A 14,609-nucleotide genomic window follows, 5' to 3' on the forward strand; every position below is an offset into this window, starting at 1 on the left:
GGAAACAAAGAATCAAGAATATGGTCCTTGTGCTAAAGAAGCCCATGTTCTCCCAGGGATAACAGCATGCAAATAATATGTAAGATATATAGAGTATAAATGGAGCAGTTATCGATGAAGTAGACAGAATACTAGCCCTGGAGTGAGGAAGACTGGAGTTCAAATCCTGTCTCAGATACTTCCTATCTGTGTGACTCTAGGCAAATCGCTTAACTTTTTTTTTTGCCTCATTTTTCTCATCTGTAAAATGAATTAGAATAGGCAATGGCAAACCACTCCATTATCTCTGCCAAGAAAACCCCAAATGGAATCACAGAGAGTTGGACACAACTGAACAGCAAATAAAACTCATTCAGTCCCTACATCAAAGAGCTTAACTTTAGTTCGGAGGGATCTATTATTATGACCTTGGTATACATAGATCATAAAGGAGGCAACTATAATAATGCTATAATCAATTAAATAACCACAGTATCAAGAGAGTATAAATGGGAGCTTATCTCAGAGGGAAGACTGCCATTGTGAAGAGCAAGATTTCTCCATTCTTAAAGGTCCATCAAGCATTGGGTACTTCTTTGTCATCTTCTACCCAAGTTTAGAGGCTCATTCTTTCTTCCCCTGGTACTCCCCAGAATCTTACCAAAAAAAAAGTGACTTCAGTTCTTTCATCTGCACTGACCACAAGCAAGTGGTCTTCCATTGGTGTACATTTGACAAGTCTGCCATTTCATGCAGGTGTAGTCTGAAGAATGGAGAGAAAAGTGGTAGAAAGCATGGAAGAGGTTAATGGATTTGGTACTTAACCTGTAGTGTTAGCCTGGGTGTGAACTCTTCACAAACATCTGTTAGGCATCATGCAGAGAGTGAGAGAGAGGTGAAGGTCCCTCATCATCCTAGGAGGTTGGGGGTGCTCTCCACTTGGAATACCATGGCTCAAACATGATCTTTGGTTGTTGCTGTCTTTTAATTGAGGGGAGAAACTATCCTGAAATTCTGCAAGTGTTCATATCTTAGGAAACAATTCATTTGCTTTATGCTGGATTTTTTTTCAAAAACCTCATTTGCATGCATTTCCATAACTGATGAGATAAAAGTATGGAGTCATGAAGGATGAGCTCCCCGGAGGCTTGCCTTGTTGTTGATGATAATATTGTAAATTCTCTACAAGGGGGAGAGAGCTCGAGAGTGAGCATGATCAAGAGGAATCAATAGACAGTGATTTTTAGATATTCTTCCTTGGGGTAGACTGGGAATTTCTTAATGAGTTTAACCCCAAATACTACAAGAAGCCCAGGTAGTAATTACAGTTCCTTAGAAGCAGCCCCCTGCCCTGCTGGCAAAGCTTTCATGATGTTATTGCTATTTAAAGGTGGGAAGAAGAAAAAGTAGAATTGGCAAATACCTGAGGAAGGAGTAGGGAATGTTTAACCCTTTCATGTCCAAATCACTCATTTCCATAGGTGTTTACTGTAGAACAGTGTGGTGATCTCCTTTGGTGACCATATCCTTAATGCTTACAATATAGCCTAAGCCGTAGAATTGTATGCAGAGAGTGTGGATGGTGCTGTCCAAGACATCATGGTAATAATATCTCACCTGAGGTCAAGTTGACAGGTGCCACTGATCAGACAATATTTCAGAGGAGGGAAGGAGAGGACAAGAAGTTCAAGTATAAACCAAAAGCCAGGTCAAGGTTGGGGGGAGTACCATGGTATCTAAGAATAAGGAGGCTGAGCAGAGCAGAAATATCTAAGGAAGTCACAAGCAAAAATGCAAGGGGAATGCTATGAGAGTTGACCAATTGCCTAACTCAGCCTGATCCTCCAATTTCAGTCTTTTGTTTTTCATTGTAACTTGGCTTCTTCTTGCATCCCCTGTCCAGCCCTGGCACTGATATGACAGTGTGGCCAGGATCAAGGTACCCCCCAGGTTTCTCAGTCCTTAAGAACATCCCCATGCCATTACTTGTGTCAGACGAGGAGATAAGAGCAAAAGAGACTGTCATTGTCCTTGAGAAGTTTACAACCTAGTTAGGAAAGACAACATGTAAATCTCTAATTATATACAAAATACACATGAATAGATACAAGATAATCTGGGAGGAGGGAAGGAAGGTATTAGCAACTAGAGAAATCAGGAAAGGATTCATATAGAAAATGGTGGTTAAGCTGAGCTGGGAAGATAAATAGGGATTTGAGGAGGAAGAGGCGAGAGATGGGATTGTTCCAGGCTTTGGGGCAGGTGGGGTAGGGTGAGGGAGGGGGGGGTGTAGCTTGAGGAAACAGACAAAGATAGGAGATAAAGTGCTGTGGATGATGAACTGTAAGAAGACCGATTAGATTGAACCATAACACGTATAAAGGGGAATATGTGCAATGTGTCTGAAAAAATAATACCTCAAACCAAATAGCTTGAACTTAGAGCTAATATGGATCCCCTGGAGGTAATTATGAGAATGATGGGGTAAGGAAAATCCCTTTGGCAGCTGTGTAGAAAATGGATTGGAATAGGACATTGCTTGATACAGAAAGACCATGTAGGAGACTATTGCCAGTCCAGGTGGATGGTGACACAACAAAGGTGATAACTGTGTGAGTGGGGAGGAGGGCATAGCTATGGAAGATCCTTTGAAGATAGAAAAGATAAGGACTTGGCAATAGATTGGGGATAGAGGGTGAGTGTGAGGAGTTGAAGTTTTAAAGGATGAGTAGGTTTCTGATTGGAGACAATAAAGTATGTTTTATTAAGAAATTCTTTGAGGTTGTTTGCCATGGATATAGTTCTGAAAACTGGAAGAGGAGATATTAACTGTAATCTTCCTGAGAGCAGGTATGTTTCATTTTGGTGCTGTTATCTCTAGGACTAGCAGAATGCCTCATTGAATTGAATTGAGTCTATGGAGTATCCAGGTCAAAGGGAGAGAAAAAGTGAAATGGATTGACAATATAAAATACAAATATACATGTATACATGCATACATACATATATGTATGTGTGTATACATGTGTATATATGTGTGTGAGTAGATAGATTTTTTTTTCTTAAATATTTCCCATCTTGTTCAATACTCCATTATCTGTTCCTCTTTCCATGACTATTGCCTAATTACTTGTTCTAGGTGGGGCCATGGGTGGGACCATCAGTGCCGTGGCCTCATTGGTGGATCTGGCAGCATCTGATGATGTGACAGACTGTGCCCTGGCTTTTTTCCTGACAGCAGACATCTTCATCGTGATCTGCATTGGGTTGTATTTGATCCTTCCCAAGCTTAAGTATGCCAGGTAAGAATGATCTGCTACCTTGCTCTCTCTTCCATGTCCTCCTGAATGTAGGTGGATTGTTGTGTTGTACATGGCAAAAAGATAAGGGTGATCTGAGGGCAATGAATGTGAGAGATGGAATGCTCAACAAATGGTGGAAGTGGACTTCTTGGCTGAAACATCAACAATTAGAGCTTATAAATTGTGAATAGAGATAGGAAGTCTCCAAGATTGTTTTAGAGGCTACTGGATAATGATGTTCTTCCTTTTTCTACCAAATGTACCTCTTCCTCCTCCCCGCCTCCTCTCCTCCTCCCCCCCTTCCTTTCATGTTATGCCATTTCCTTTTTTAAGAACAATTAGTAACAGCTTGCCATTGATCCTTTATGCTTTTCAAAGTGCTTTCACATTTATTATTTCCTTTGATTCTGTGGTGATCCCTGGGAAGTAGACAAGGCAGAAATAATTATTCTAATTTTGCGAATGAAATAATTGAAGCAAGGGTCAGGCTAACTTACTTACTCAGGATGATACAACTAGACAGTGGGAGGAATGGAAATAGAGAAGTCAGGTCTTCTGATGCCATATGTCAACTTTGATCTGCCCTGTGAACATTATTTAACTGAACTAGTGGGCACTTGGTTCTAGAGAGCTTGCTGACAGTAGAGTATGATATTTGTTAAGTGTTCAATACATGTTTGTTAAATTGTTTTCCTTCTGGTGGGGGATGCTAGATGTATGATTTGGTTGGTGAAAGGAACTCTCTCTTTACTGAAAATTGGCAAGTCAAGGGAGATCAAGGATTTATTGATGGTCTCTGAGCAAGTATGTGTCTGGAGCAAAAGATGAATCCTGAACTTCTTGGTTTTTAGAACCAGTCCTACCCTCTTTGCCATTTTACCTCCCAGAAGGTGTGAGTGAGTGAACAGATAAACCAATCTACCTCTTCTGACTTCTAATGGAAGAAAGGATGGAAAGGTTCTCTTTCTTTTTCTTTTCTTTCAGAGATATTGTGTTTATTTTAGAAGTCTTGTATATTTATATACACGTAATTATGTGCATATGCCCACAATCTTATATAACTTTAGTTATGGTATTTTAGTGTTATATGAATATGTGTATTTATTTGTATATACATATACATGATCCAGCAGACCAAATATAGAAACATTTTGTGTATATCTCAAGATAACTATATAAACAACTGAACATATATAATTCACAATGGTGTATTTGTACATAGAGATAAATGTGCTAAAGATAAAAGTGAATAATTACAAAATTGATTTTCCATTAAAATTTTATATTTTGGATGTCTGAATGACCACTATTGTTATTCATTGTATAGGTTGACAACCTGTGTTGGCACAAAAGAGATAATAATAGCCCACTTTTGGAGAACACTTTAAGGTTTGCAAAACATTTTTCTCACCCTGTGAAGTAGATAGTTTTGTCATTTGAGCCAAGCTGGACGCCAGGTAAAGAAACTTCCTCTACTAATATAGATTAGAATCTGCCTTATAGGTTATGATCTTAGAGTTTCCAGGGGAATTGATATGTTAAGTGACTTTTATAGGGTCGCAGTATTTGTCAGAAGTTGGTGTTGAAGGTTCTTTTTTTTTTTTTAAAGAACCAGTATTGTCATTTTAATCTGATCTTCCAGGCATCATCACCAGTGACTAAAGGAGTTCAATTGTATAATCCTACATCCATTCCTACATCCAATTCTTTCATCCGTTGTTTTGGTGAGAATACTGATTCTTAGTTGATTGGCTGAGTTGTTTCATCAGTTAATTAGCATTAATCATAGTCTTAACTCCCATCAGCTGATTAAGGTTTCTGGCAGGAAGAAGGAAAAAGGCCATCTGAAAATGGGTCCTAGATTGTCTAGGAAAATGAACTGACCATTTCAGGTGGTCAGCCCCATCGAAGAATATAAAGGTAAAATTTTGTATTTCATTGCTAAGTCATCTGAATAATACTGGTACAAGAGGGAATTAGAGGGATTGGTGGGGCCAAGAAGCCTCAAGAATAACCTGAGAACTAAACACCACCTCCCCTGGAAAATACTTCAGAACAATTCAGCCTAGTTTTGAACTAACCTTAGATTAAGGGACAGATCCATGAGTGTCAGTCTGGGAGAACCTAGTACCTTAGTTGACCGAGTGGTCGAAACATATGGGTTTGAATGAAGCAACTGTGAAACCAGCAGAGAGAGACCCAGGTGCTTTTTCCTGAGTCCACTCAGTTTGAACCAAATGAAGAAAGTATATTTTAATTAAGTGTAAAAAAGTATAGCCATTGCATGTCAATGAATTTGTCTGGGCTCATCTGTTTAACTGGTGATGTATAGAAGGATTAGCATTGCATAGACATTCCTGTTAAAATACAGACTGATGAAAGGGACAAGGGTCAGCTGGGACAATGGAAAGAGAACTGGACTTGGAGTCCCAGATTCTGGGTTAAATTCCAACTCAAATATTTAGTCCTTGGAGAAACTTGTGCTACAGTTTACTTTCTGAAAAGTAGGGGGTTGGACTGAATGATCAATAGGATAAGAGACAAGCAGGGAGCTGTTGAACCCCCCCATTAGGCTGTGAGGTCCTTAAGAGTGGGAACTGTTGGGGCAGCTAGATGGTGCAGTGAATAGAGCACCAGCCCTGGAGTCAGGAGTACCTGAGTTCAAATGTGGCCTCAGACACTTAATAATTACCTAGCTGTGTGGCCTTGGGAAAACCATTTAACCCCATTGCCTTGCAAAGACAAAAAAAAAACCCTAAAAAAAAGAGTGGGGACTGTTTTAACATAGTAACTGATACACATTAGGTGTCTGGTAGGTGTTTCTTGATTTGGCTATAAAGACTCTTTCAATTCTAAATTTGGGGTCCTCCACATTCACAGCTAAAAGACAAGATATGGAACAGAGGAACCAAGCAGAACCTGCTATATCAGTCCCAGTATGAAAATTCCCTCCACTGGCACAAACTGTTGACTCCTCTATTGTCTTAAGACAGTTGCCTAGGGGCATTTATAGTGATAGGATTCTAATTCCTGGCTCAAAGGCTGGCAGCCCTCTATCCATGAAGCCAGGGTGCTTCTCAAATAAAATGGTGGGCCAGTCAACTTGAAAAACCAAAGGAAATAGGTTATTATCTAGAAAAAAAATAATATATTCAAATTAAGTAAACAAGGGCAAAACAATTCTGTGGGCTGGAACCTGGGGAGAGGTGTGGGGAGATAGCAGCTTGGTAGGGCTTACAAGGCAGGGCTTCTTCAACCAGAGAAACTTGGCACAGAGCAATCTTCAAGCTGTTTAGAGAAGAGGGAGCTAATGGGGACAGAAGGAAAGAAGATGAATCCTTTCTCTAGGCACTGCTTATAAAATCAGACAGAATTCAAGACTGAGTGAAGAGACCTGCTCAGTTTGGTGTAATTTTAATGCTGGGGGAATTTCTCCCCAATCTGACCTGACTTCATATATATTATCTCACACATCCTTATCATTCCCCTCCAAGGAAAGTACAACCCAGATAGTCTCCTGCTGGTTTTCCAGAAATCGGAGGCCCACAGGGGTTAAATGGCTTATTCAAGAGCACTGTCTTTATCTTCTTTTTCTTTTCCCCCTTTCAGAATATCTTGGAATAACTTTGTCTATGCTTTGTATTTACTTATCTGCATACATGTTAAATTCTCCCAGGAGAATGTAAGCTCCTTGAAGGCAGGTAGTACTTTGGTTTTTGTCTTTATAGTCTTAGGGTCTTGCCCAACAGAAGTAATTAATGAATGTTCAATTAAATTGAATTTGTTAAATTAAATTAAATTAAATTAAATTGAATTTATCTGATTGATTTAAGAACTGACCATAAGGCCTACTAAAGACTGAAAAAGTCACCTTCCTGCTGACATTGGTCTAGGATTTTTTTTTTCTCTAGCCCTTTTGGTAACTGAGCTGTCTAAATGAACTGATGTAAATATTGATTTTTTGAAATTGTAATCTGTAGTTTTTAGTAATTCAGAAAATTTATCAGTAAAATATTGAAGAGACTGAATGCAAAGATTTTCAGAATCACCAGCAGGGACCTTTTTTTGTCCAGCATGGACTAGTTCGAATATGGGTGACTTTGAAAGAGGACTGTTATGACTTGACATAGTGAGAGTTCACAATGGAAGACTATTGACTTTACCAATGCATTCATTTATCATCCCAGCTCTCCTTTCCTGCCTAGCTTAAGGGTTCCTCTCTGTGTTTTTCTCTTTTGAAGTAACTAGAGTGACAGACTTGGGGATGGGAATATCTGGATTCAAATCCTGCTCTAATGTTTACTAACTTTGTGACTATTGGCAAGTCAATATATTGAGTCTCTGTTTCCTCTTCTGTCAGATGGTGATAATATTACATATACTACCTGGGGTTCAGTATTGGGAGACTAAGATGACATAATGCTTGTAAAGTGTTTTGCTTTACTTAAAGCAATATATAAACATTAGCTATTTTTTCCAGCTTTTAAGTAAATATAAATTTTTAAATATTCATATTTTCAAGCTATAATTAATGTCCCACATATTACCAATAATATTCAATTACCACAAAATTCTAACACCATAGAGTAATCTAAGAACCCTCCCTCTCCAATCCATACTTCAAACCTACCTTCAAGCCCATATTCAATGACCTACCAAGGTTATTTTCATTAGATTTTTACCATTTTTTCCCTTTTTTTCCTTGATATTTTATTTTTCCAATTATAAGCTATGGCAGTTTTTCTACATTCATCCATTAGCAAATTTAAAAGTTACACATTTTTCTACCATACTCCCTTCCTCCCCCTTCCCTTGGCAGCACACTCTTTGGTCAAGGTTGTACATAGACAGTTGTATTAAACATATTTTCATATTAGTCATTTTGTGTAAGAGGAATTGGGAACTGGGGGAAAAGAAAGAAAACCATGAGATAGGTAGGAAAAACATAAGAGAAGTTTTTTTTTTTAAAGTGAACATAGTATATATTCAGATTCTGTGCAGGGGTTTCCCCCTCTGGATATGAATGGCATTGTCTGTAGCTGATCTCTCAGGGTTATCTTTGATATCTGAACAACTGGAATAGCTGCCTCCATTATAATTGATCAACTCAACAGTGTCGTTGTTAATGTGTACAATGTTCTCTTGGTTATACTCCCTTCATTCAGCATCAGTTCATGTAATTCTTTCTATGCTTCTCTAAAGTTCAACCACTCATGTTTAACCAATTTTTTCCAAAGTCAATATTATTATTTTTATTTTTCCTTCAGGTATTACATGAAACCAGTTCTACCAAGGCATGGGTTTTCAGGTGCTTCCTTTAGTGAAGAGGAGCAGTCTTCAAGCTTCTTTAAACCTCCATCACAGATCAGCAGGACAATGGACTCAAGCATGCCTCCTCTCCCCTTCATTCTGAAGAAGACAGCTGTGTTGGGCTTCTGTGTTATTTATGTCTTCTTTATCTCCATCATCATTTTCCCTGCCCTTTCCTCCAATATTGAGTCAGTCAACAAGAGTTCTGGATCTCTGTGGACCAACAAGTTCTTTGTCCCTCTTACCAGCTTCCTTTTGTACAATGTTGCTGACTTGTGTGGCCGGCAGATTCCTGCCTGGATTCAGGTCCCAGGGCCCAAAAGCAAACTTCTCCCTGCACTAGTTCTCCTAAGGACATTTTTTATTCCCCTTTTCATCTTCTGTAACTATCAGCCCCGACTCCACCTGAACAAGGTATTCTTTAATTCTGATATATACCCATCCATCTTCATCTCTCTTTTGGGATTCAGTAATGGCTATCTCAGCACCTTGGCACTAATGTATGGCCCCAGGATCATGCCAAAGGAACTGGCTGAGGCTACTGGGGTGCTGATGTCATTTTACCTTTGTCTGGGTTTAGCTTTAGGTTCAGCCTGCTCTGCCTTGGTAGTCCATCTCATCTAGGAAGACAGAAAAAGATGGTTATCCTTGTGTCACTCTGGCTCTTGAAACCTCAAGAGATGAAAAAAATCTTGGGAAGTCACAGGTAGGATACCAGGGTAATCTGGAGAAGGCACTGAGTTTTCTATAAAGAACCCTTTTGAAGAAGAGGAAAGTCCATTAGCTAATCATGGAACATCAGTTGGGTTCTGTTACCTGCTATTTTGGAGAGAACCAAAAATACAGAAGACCTGACTGCACTCAAGCAATTGAAAGACTAAATGAGATAATAAAGATACAACCAGACATATAAAGAACATTGAAAGAAGCATTCTATATTAGACATTTGAACTTAATTAACAGGGATACTGAGCAGAAGGTTTTGGGTAGGGAATGGAAGACTAGCATTGGAATGAGGAAGATTCCATCAATACACATTGGCTGTGCTACTATGGTCAGATCTCTTCCACTCTCCATGGTCTATGCATCTCTCTTGGACTCAAGACTGCAGATGAATTGTCAAGCTGCATTTTTAGAGGGTATTTCCATGCTGGGCTTTCCCTAAACTGGTGAAATCACAGGCCCAGGCCAAAATGAGACACTCTGCCTTTAAGAGTATTACTTATTTGCTATTGGTCTAATCATCTTATTTTTTTAATAATTGGAAACTAGTTTCTTGCTCTTCTTATTCAATCATTCAGCCTCTTACTAACAAAAACAAAAAGTTAAAGCTTTTTATACTAAGCTTGGGTTAGTTGGGGAACTTTAAAGCCTTGTCCCTCCCTGGGATGTAGAGATAGAGAATTCTTGACTATTTGCTGGATAACTAAATAGAGAGGGCTCTCTCTCTCTCCAGCTCTCTTCAACCCTGAAGGATCCTTCTTGGAATGACTGTTGGTCAGAGGATCAATTCTCAGATAGTCCTTGAATTACAGAAGAGACTTTTACATTAAGCTAGGAAAATATCATTTGTAAGATACATTATCACAAATTTAGGTATATGAGGAACCTTAGACATTACCAACTCCAACCTTCTCATTTTACAGATGAGGAAATCAAGGCCCGGAAAGGTACCGGAGGACACACCAATTATTACTAAGAGACATTAACATAATGCTTTAAGTTTCAAGAGCACTTTATATTATCTCTTTTGTACCTCAAAATAGTTTGATGGGATGGGTATTCTGGATATTATCCTCATAGCATGGATGAGACCTGGGACTTAGCTAGTAATCATGAGCCCATAACTGATAAACACCAGGCAAGATTCGAACCTAGATCATCCTGACCCTCACATCAGAGCTTTATGCATTCTTGTCATGTTGCTGACTCCAAATTCAGTGGTCTTAACACCACATCAGGGATTCTTAGCTTTTTTTTTTGTATACTGGACTCTTTGGGCAACCTATTCAATAAGGTCTATAAGTGCATAAAATACATAGGAAGACAAAGGAAACAATCATATCAAAAAATAATCATCATGGACCTCAGTTTAAGAATCCATTGGACTTTCTATTGCATACAGCAATTTTTCAGCATGAAAATAAGCTTAATTTTCTCTTTTGCTCCAAATTTCCTTGACTTTCTCCATACTGAACCTTTGGACCAGAATGTCCAAAGCCATCATCAACAATGTTGAATTTTTCCATTATAGTTCCATTATAAAAAATAATAATAAAAAAATTTTTAAATAGTTACATTATAGTTCTATAGTTCATATAGAGCAAGGTTAGGTTGGAGAATGTCATTCTACCATATACTCTCTACCTGTCTATGAAACTGTTAGAGGTGATATTTAGGAGACACTAGTATGAGTGTCTCCTAAAATTTAATAGGAAGTGTATTTGGAGTCAGGAGCACCAGGGACTTGGGAAAGAGTTCTCTGGAGAAGAAGGGGCCAATGGAGGGAGACACTGAGAAAGTGTCCCTGGGTGACCATGGGAAAGTCACTCAACCCCTATGAAGTTTACTAGTTTACTTAAACATAATAAAGGGGAAATAAACTACCTACCTCTTGAGATTGTTGTGAGGAAGGTGCTTTTTCAAACACTAAACCATTAACAAATGTACATGACTGCATTGAGATCATGCCATGTGAGGATCAGGAAAGAATGAGGGGTGCTCACTCCAGAGAAAAGGCAAAAGTGGAAGACAGAAGTTCTGTTCTAGAATTTGAAAGATTGTCACTTGGAAGAAGGGCTAACATATTATTTCTTGACCCTGGAAATCTAGGAGCATTGAATGGGAATTTCTAAGAGGTCAAGTTAGGTTTGACTCAAAGAAGAACTTCCCAACAATCAGGGCCATCTCCAAAGTAGAATGGACTGATGAGGGAGTGAGCTTACTTCCTACTTTAATGCCCTCCCAGCAAAGGCCAGAGGACCATTTGTAGGAGAGGGAACTGTGGGTCAGCTTGGGTGAACTAATCCCTAAATCTACTTTCAATTCTGAGATTCTCTGAGTTCTGCCTCCAACAACCTCTGGTTCTGCATCCATGGCCAATTGCAAAATTAAAAATTGCAAAATTAAAAAGACCTTACTTCTGCATTGCTGTCATTCTATTAGCAAAGGCTCAGATGGATTTATATGTATTCAGTGGTGGTTCAATGCAGCCCTCAGGGATTCTACAGGTGTGGTTCTTGTACTGTTGCCCTTTAAAACATAACATTGTCTGTACATTTGTTTCCGGGACCAACTAATACTTGTGTATTTAATAAAGATGATAACTCACTGGTATCCCACATCAAGCAAGGCTGATCATTCTGTTTTCTTATGGGAAGGAAAGAGAGAGAGAAAGAGACAGAGACAGAATCAATGAGAGAGGGAGAAAGAGAATGAGAGGAGAAAGAAAGAGAGAGAGAGAGAATAAGATAGGAAAAAAGAAAAAGAGGTAGTTTAGAGGGGAGTGGTTTATTCATGAGCACCATGTTCCAGAATAAGTTGATCTACAGAGAACCACTGATGCTCCCTGCATTTGATGTTCCTCAGGTCCCTGCTGTGCTCTTTTGTCTGATATTGGGGTACCTGGGTGACTTATGAAGGAGAAGTGTAAACAAGAGAAAAAACAGAACTGGAAGGTTATTCTTCATGGCCCAGTGACAGTGACCAGTCAGCTACTCTATAGCTGCAGGGCTCTCTCTCCTCTCAGTTGCTACTGCAAGACAACTGATTAAAATGGGAAACAGTCAGTAATCCACCCACCGGCCGAAGCTTCTATTTTCAAAAGTTTCAGTCTAGTAAACTCTCGTGATTTTTAGCCAGAGAATTGAAGAGGCTACTCTTGATGGATTTTTTTTGAAACTTTAAACCTTTTCTATTTTCAAAAGAACTGCAGCTGCCACTCCCATCCCTCTTGACTCCAAACACGCCCTTACACACTCACACGCACATACCCACATCCGCATGCTCATCCCCAAGCTACACACTCAAGCACACATTCACATACACAGATAGATAGGTAGATAAATAGATAGATGATAGTTATTGTTCATGAGCCTAAGTCTACCCTCTTGTAAATGGGAGAGTTTTTTCACCCTCTTTTTAGCCCCGATTTTTACATTGTTGCTCAGCTGTTTTACAATCATTTCAGACACTTTGTGACCCCATTTGAAGTTTTCTGGGCAAAGAGACTATTGTGGTTTGCCATTTCTTTCTCCATCTCCATTTACAGATGAGGAAACTGAGGTACATAAGGGTTAAGTGACTTGCCAAGAGTCCCACAGATAGTAGGAGTCTAAAGCCAGATTTGAACTCAAGAATGTGAATTAATCTAACTCCAGACCTGGGGCTCTATCTACTGTGTCACCTAACCACTTCCTGATTTTCATAATATTGATTATTTCCCAGTGTCCATCAACTCCCTTCTTGACTTGTTTTAATTCTTTCATATCTTAGTAGTTCATGCAAGCTCACAGAGCTAGAAAGAACTGCCAAAGTCATTTGGTCCAATTGTTCCATTTTATAGATAGGGGAAACTGAAGCTCATGGAGATAAGTGACTTGATCAAAGAAAAATGATGGGTAATCTATATGTTCTCTGATAACATCTATCTACATTCTAAGTCCCCCCTAGATCCTTAGAATCTGCCAGAGCTTTCAAGAACTTTTGGCCCCCCTGCATACACCAATGAACCTCTCAATGTCGATTATTTGAGAGTAACTTTCAATATCTTTCAGGATTGTTGGCCTAGGATCATTCATCTTGACCACTGGTATTTAGTAATAGAAAATTCACAGGTGGACTGTAGGCAGATCTGACTTAAAGCATGGGCAATATAGTTGAGAACTCAGGTGGAAGAACAAGTCACTTTGTGGTTTGGGAGGCAGTGAGACTTTTCAAAGGAAGTTGGGGGAATCAATCAGTCAACAAGTAATAAGGGCTTACTATGGACCAGACACTATGGTCTAGTCACCGTATACCAACTCAAAGATTGAAATGATCCCTGCTCACGATGAGCTTATAGTCTACTGGAGAAGACAAATATATGTAATATATATACATACATATATATAATATATACATATATATATATAATATATATAGAATAAATATAAAGTTAATACATGTATACATATGTATGTGTATGTACATACAAATATTTGTGAAATAAGCAAAGTAGTTAGATACAAAACCCTCTAGGAGAGGAGTACTAGAAGCAGGGAATCAAGGAAGGCTTAATGCACAAGATGATGTCTAAGCTAAATTTTTTCCTATTTAAATTTAATTCTATCTTAAAAAATAGAACTTTTTCTCCTATTCCTCCCCCTGACACTAAAAAACAAAAACAAAAACATAATAAATATGAACAGTGAAACAAAACAAATTCCTGCATTGTCCTTGTCCAAAGCAATGTCTCATTCTCCACCATCAGTCTATCATCCCTCTCTCTCTGGAGAAGGGAAGCATGATCCTTTGGAATTGTGGTTGGTTCACTGAACAGTCTTTCACAAATTTTGTTCTTACAATGTTTGAGCTGTATCCTGAAGAAAGGGACTTGATGAAGTTGAGGTAGGGAAGGAGTCCATTTCAGCCGTAAGGTATTAGACAACACAAAGGCATGACCATTGGAAATGGATGAGGAATAGAAGGCCAATTAGGTTGGATATTAGAATGGTGAGTGATATTTATAGAACCTATAAAGGTAGGCTGTTTGAGACTCTAAAAGCTAAACAAAGGAGTTTATATTTTTTCCTTAACAACTATAGAGAACCACTGTTATTGATTGACAAGGGAATTACATGGTCAGATCTGCTCTTAAAAAAATAGTACTTTATTTTAAAGGAAACTCCATGATTATAGAAATTTACAATTCTGTTAGACCTAGGAAGAAAGAACATGGCCAGGGTGAGCCTATTGGCTCAGGAAGAGAAAAGGTGGTTTGAATCGGTCTTCACGTTGCCTATCAATTGCTTTATTTGG

The 14,609-nt window shown here is 38.8% G+C and overlaps 1 protein-coding gene across 4 annotated transcripts in view; it reads left to right on the forward strand.

The window, feature by feature from the left end:
* SLC29A3 (solute carrier family 29 member 3) overlaps positions 1 to 13,675 on the forward strand; it is an 80,363-nt gene extending 66,688 nt beyond the window's left edge. For 2 of the 4 annotated variants that reach the window (XM_074232772.1, XM_074232773.1), the window contains exons 5-6: positions 3,119 to 3,281; positions 8,549 to 13,675. In XM_074232772.1, coding sequence (XP_074088873.1) covers positions 3,119 to 3,281; positions 8,549 to 9,215 — 830 coding nt within the window. In that variant the 3' untranslated portion in view covers positions 9,216 to 13,675. The remainder of the gene's footprint in view (positions 1 to 3,118; positions 3,282 to 8,548) is intronic. The other 2 variants (XM_074232770.1, XM_074232771.1) reach the window with 1 other exon arrangement.
* Positions 13,676 to 14,609: the final 934 nt, after the last annotated feature.

This window comes from Macrotis lagotis, chromosome 4, assembly GCF_037893015.1.
Source record: "Macrotis lagotis isolate mMagLag1 chromosome 4, bilby.v1.9.chrom.fasta, whole genome shotgun sequence".
In the NCBI taxonomy this organism is placed as follows: Eukaryota; Metazoa; Chordata; class Mammalia; order Peramelemorphia; family Peramelidae; genus Macrotis; species Macrotis lagotis.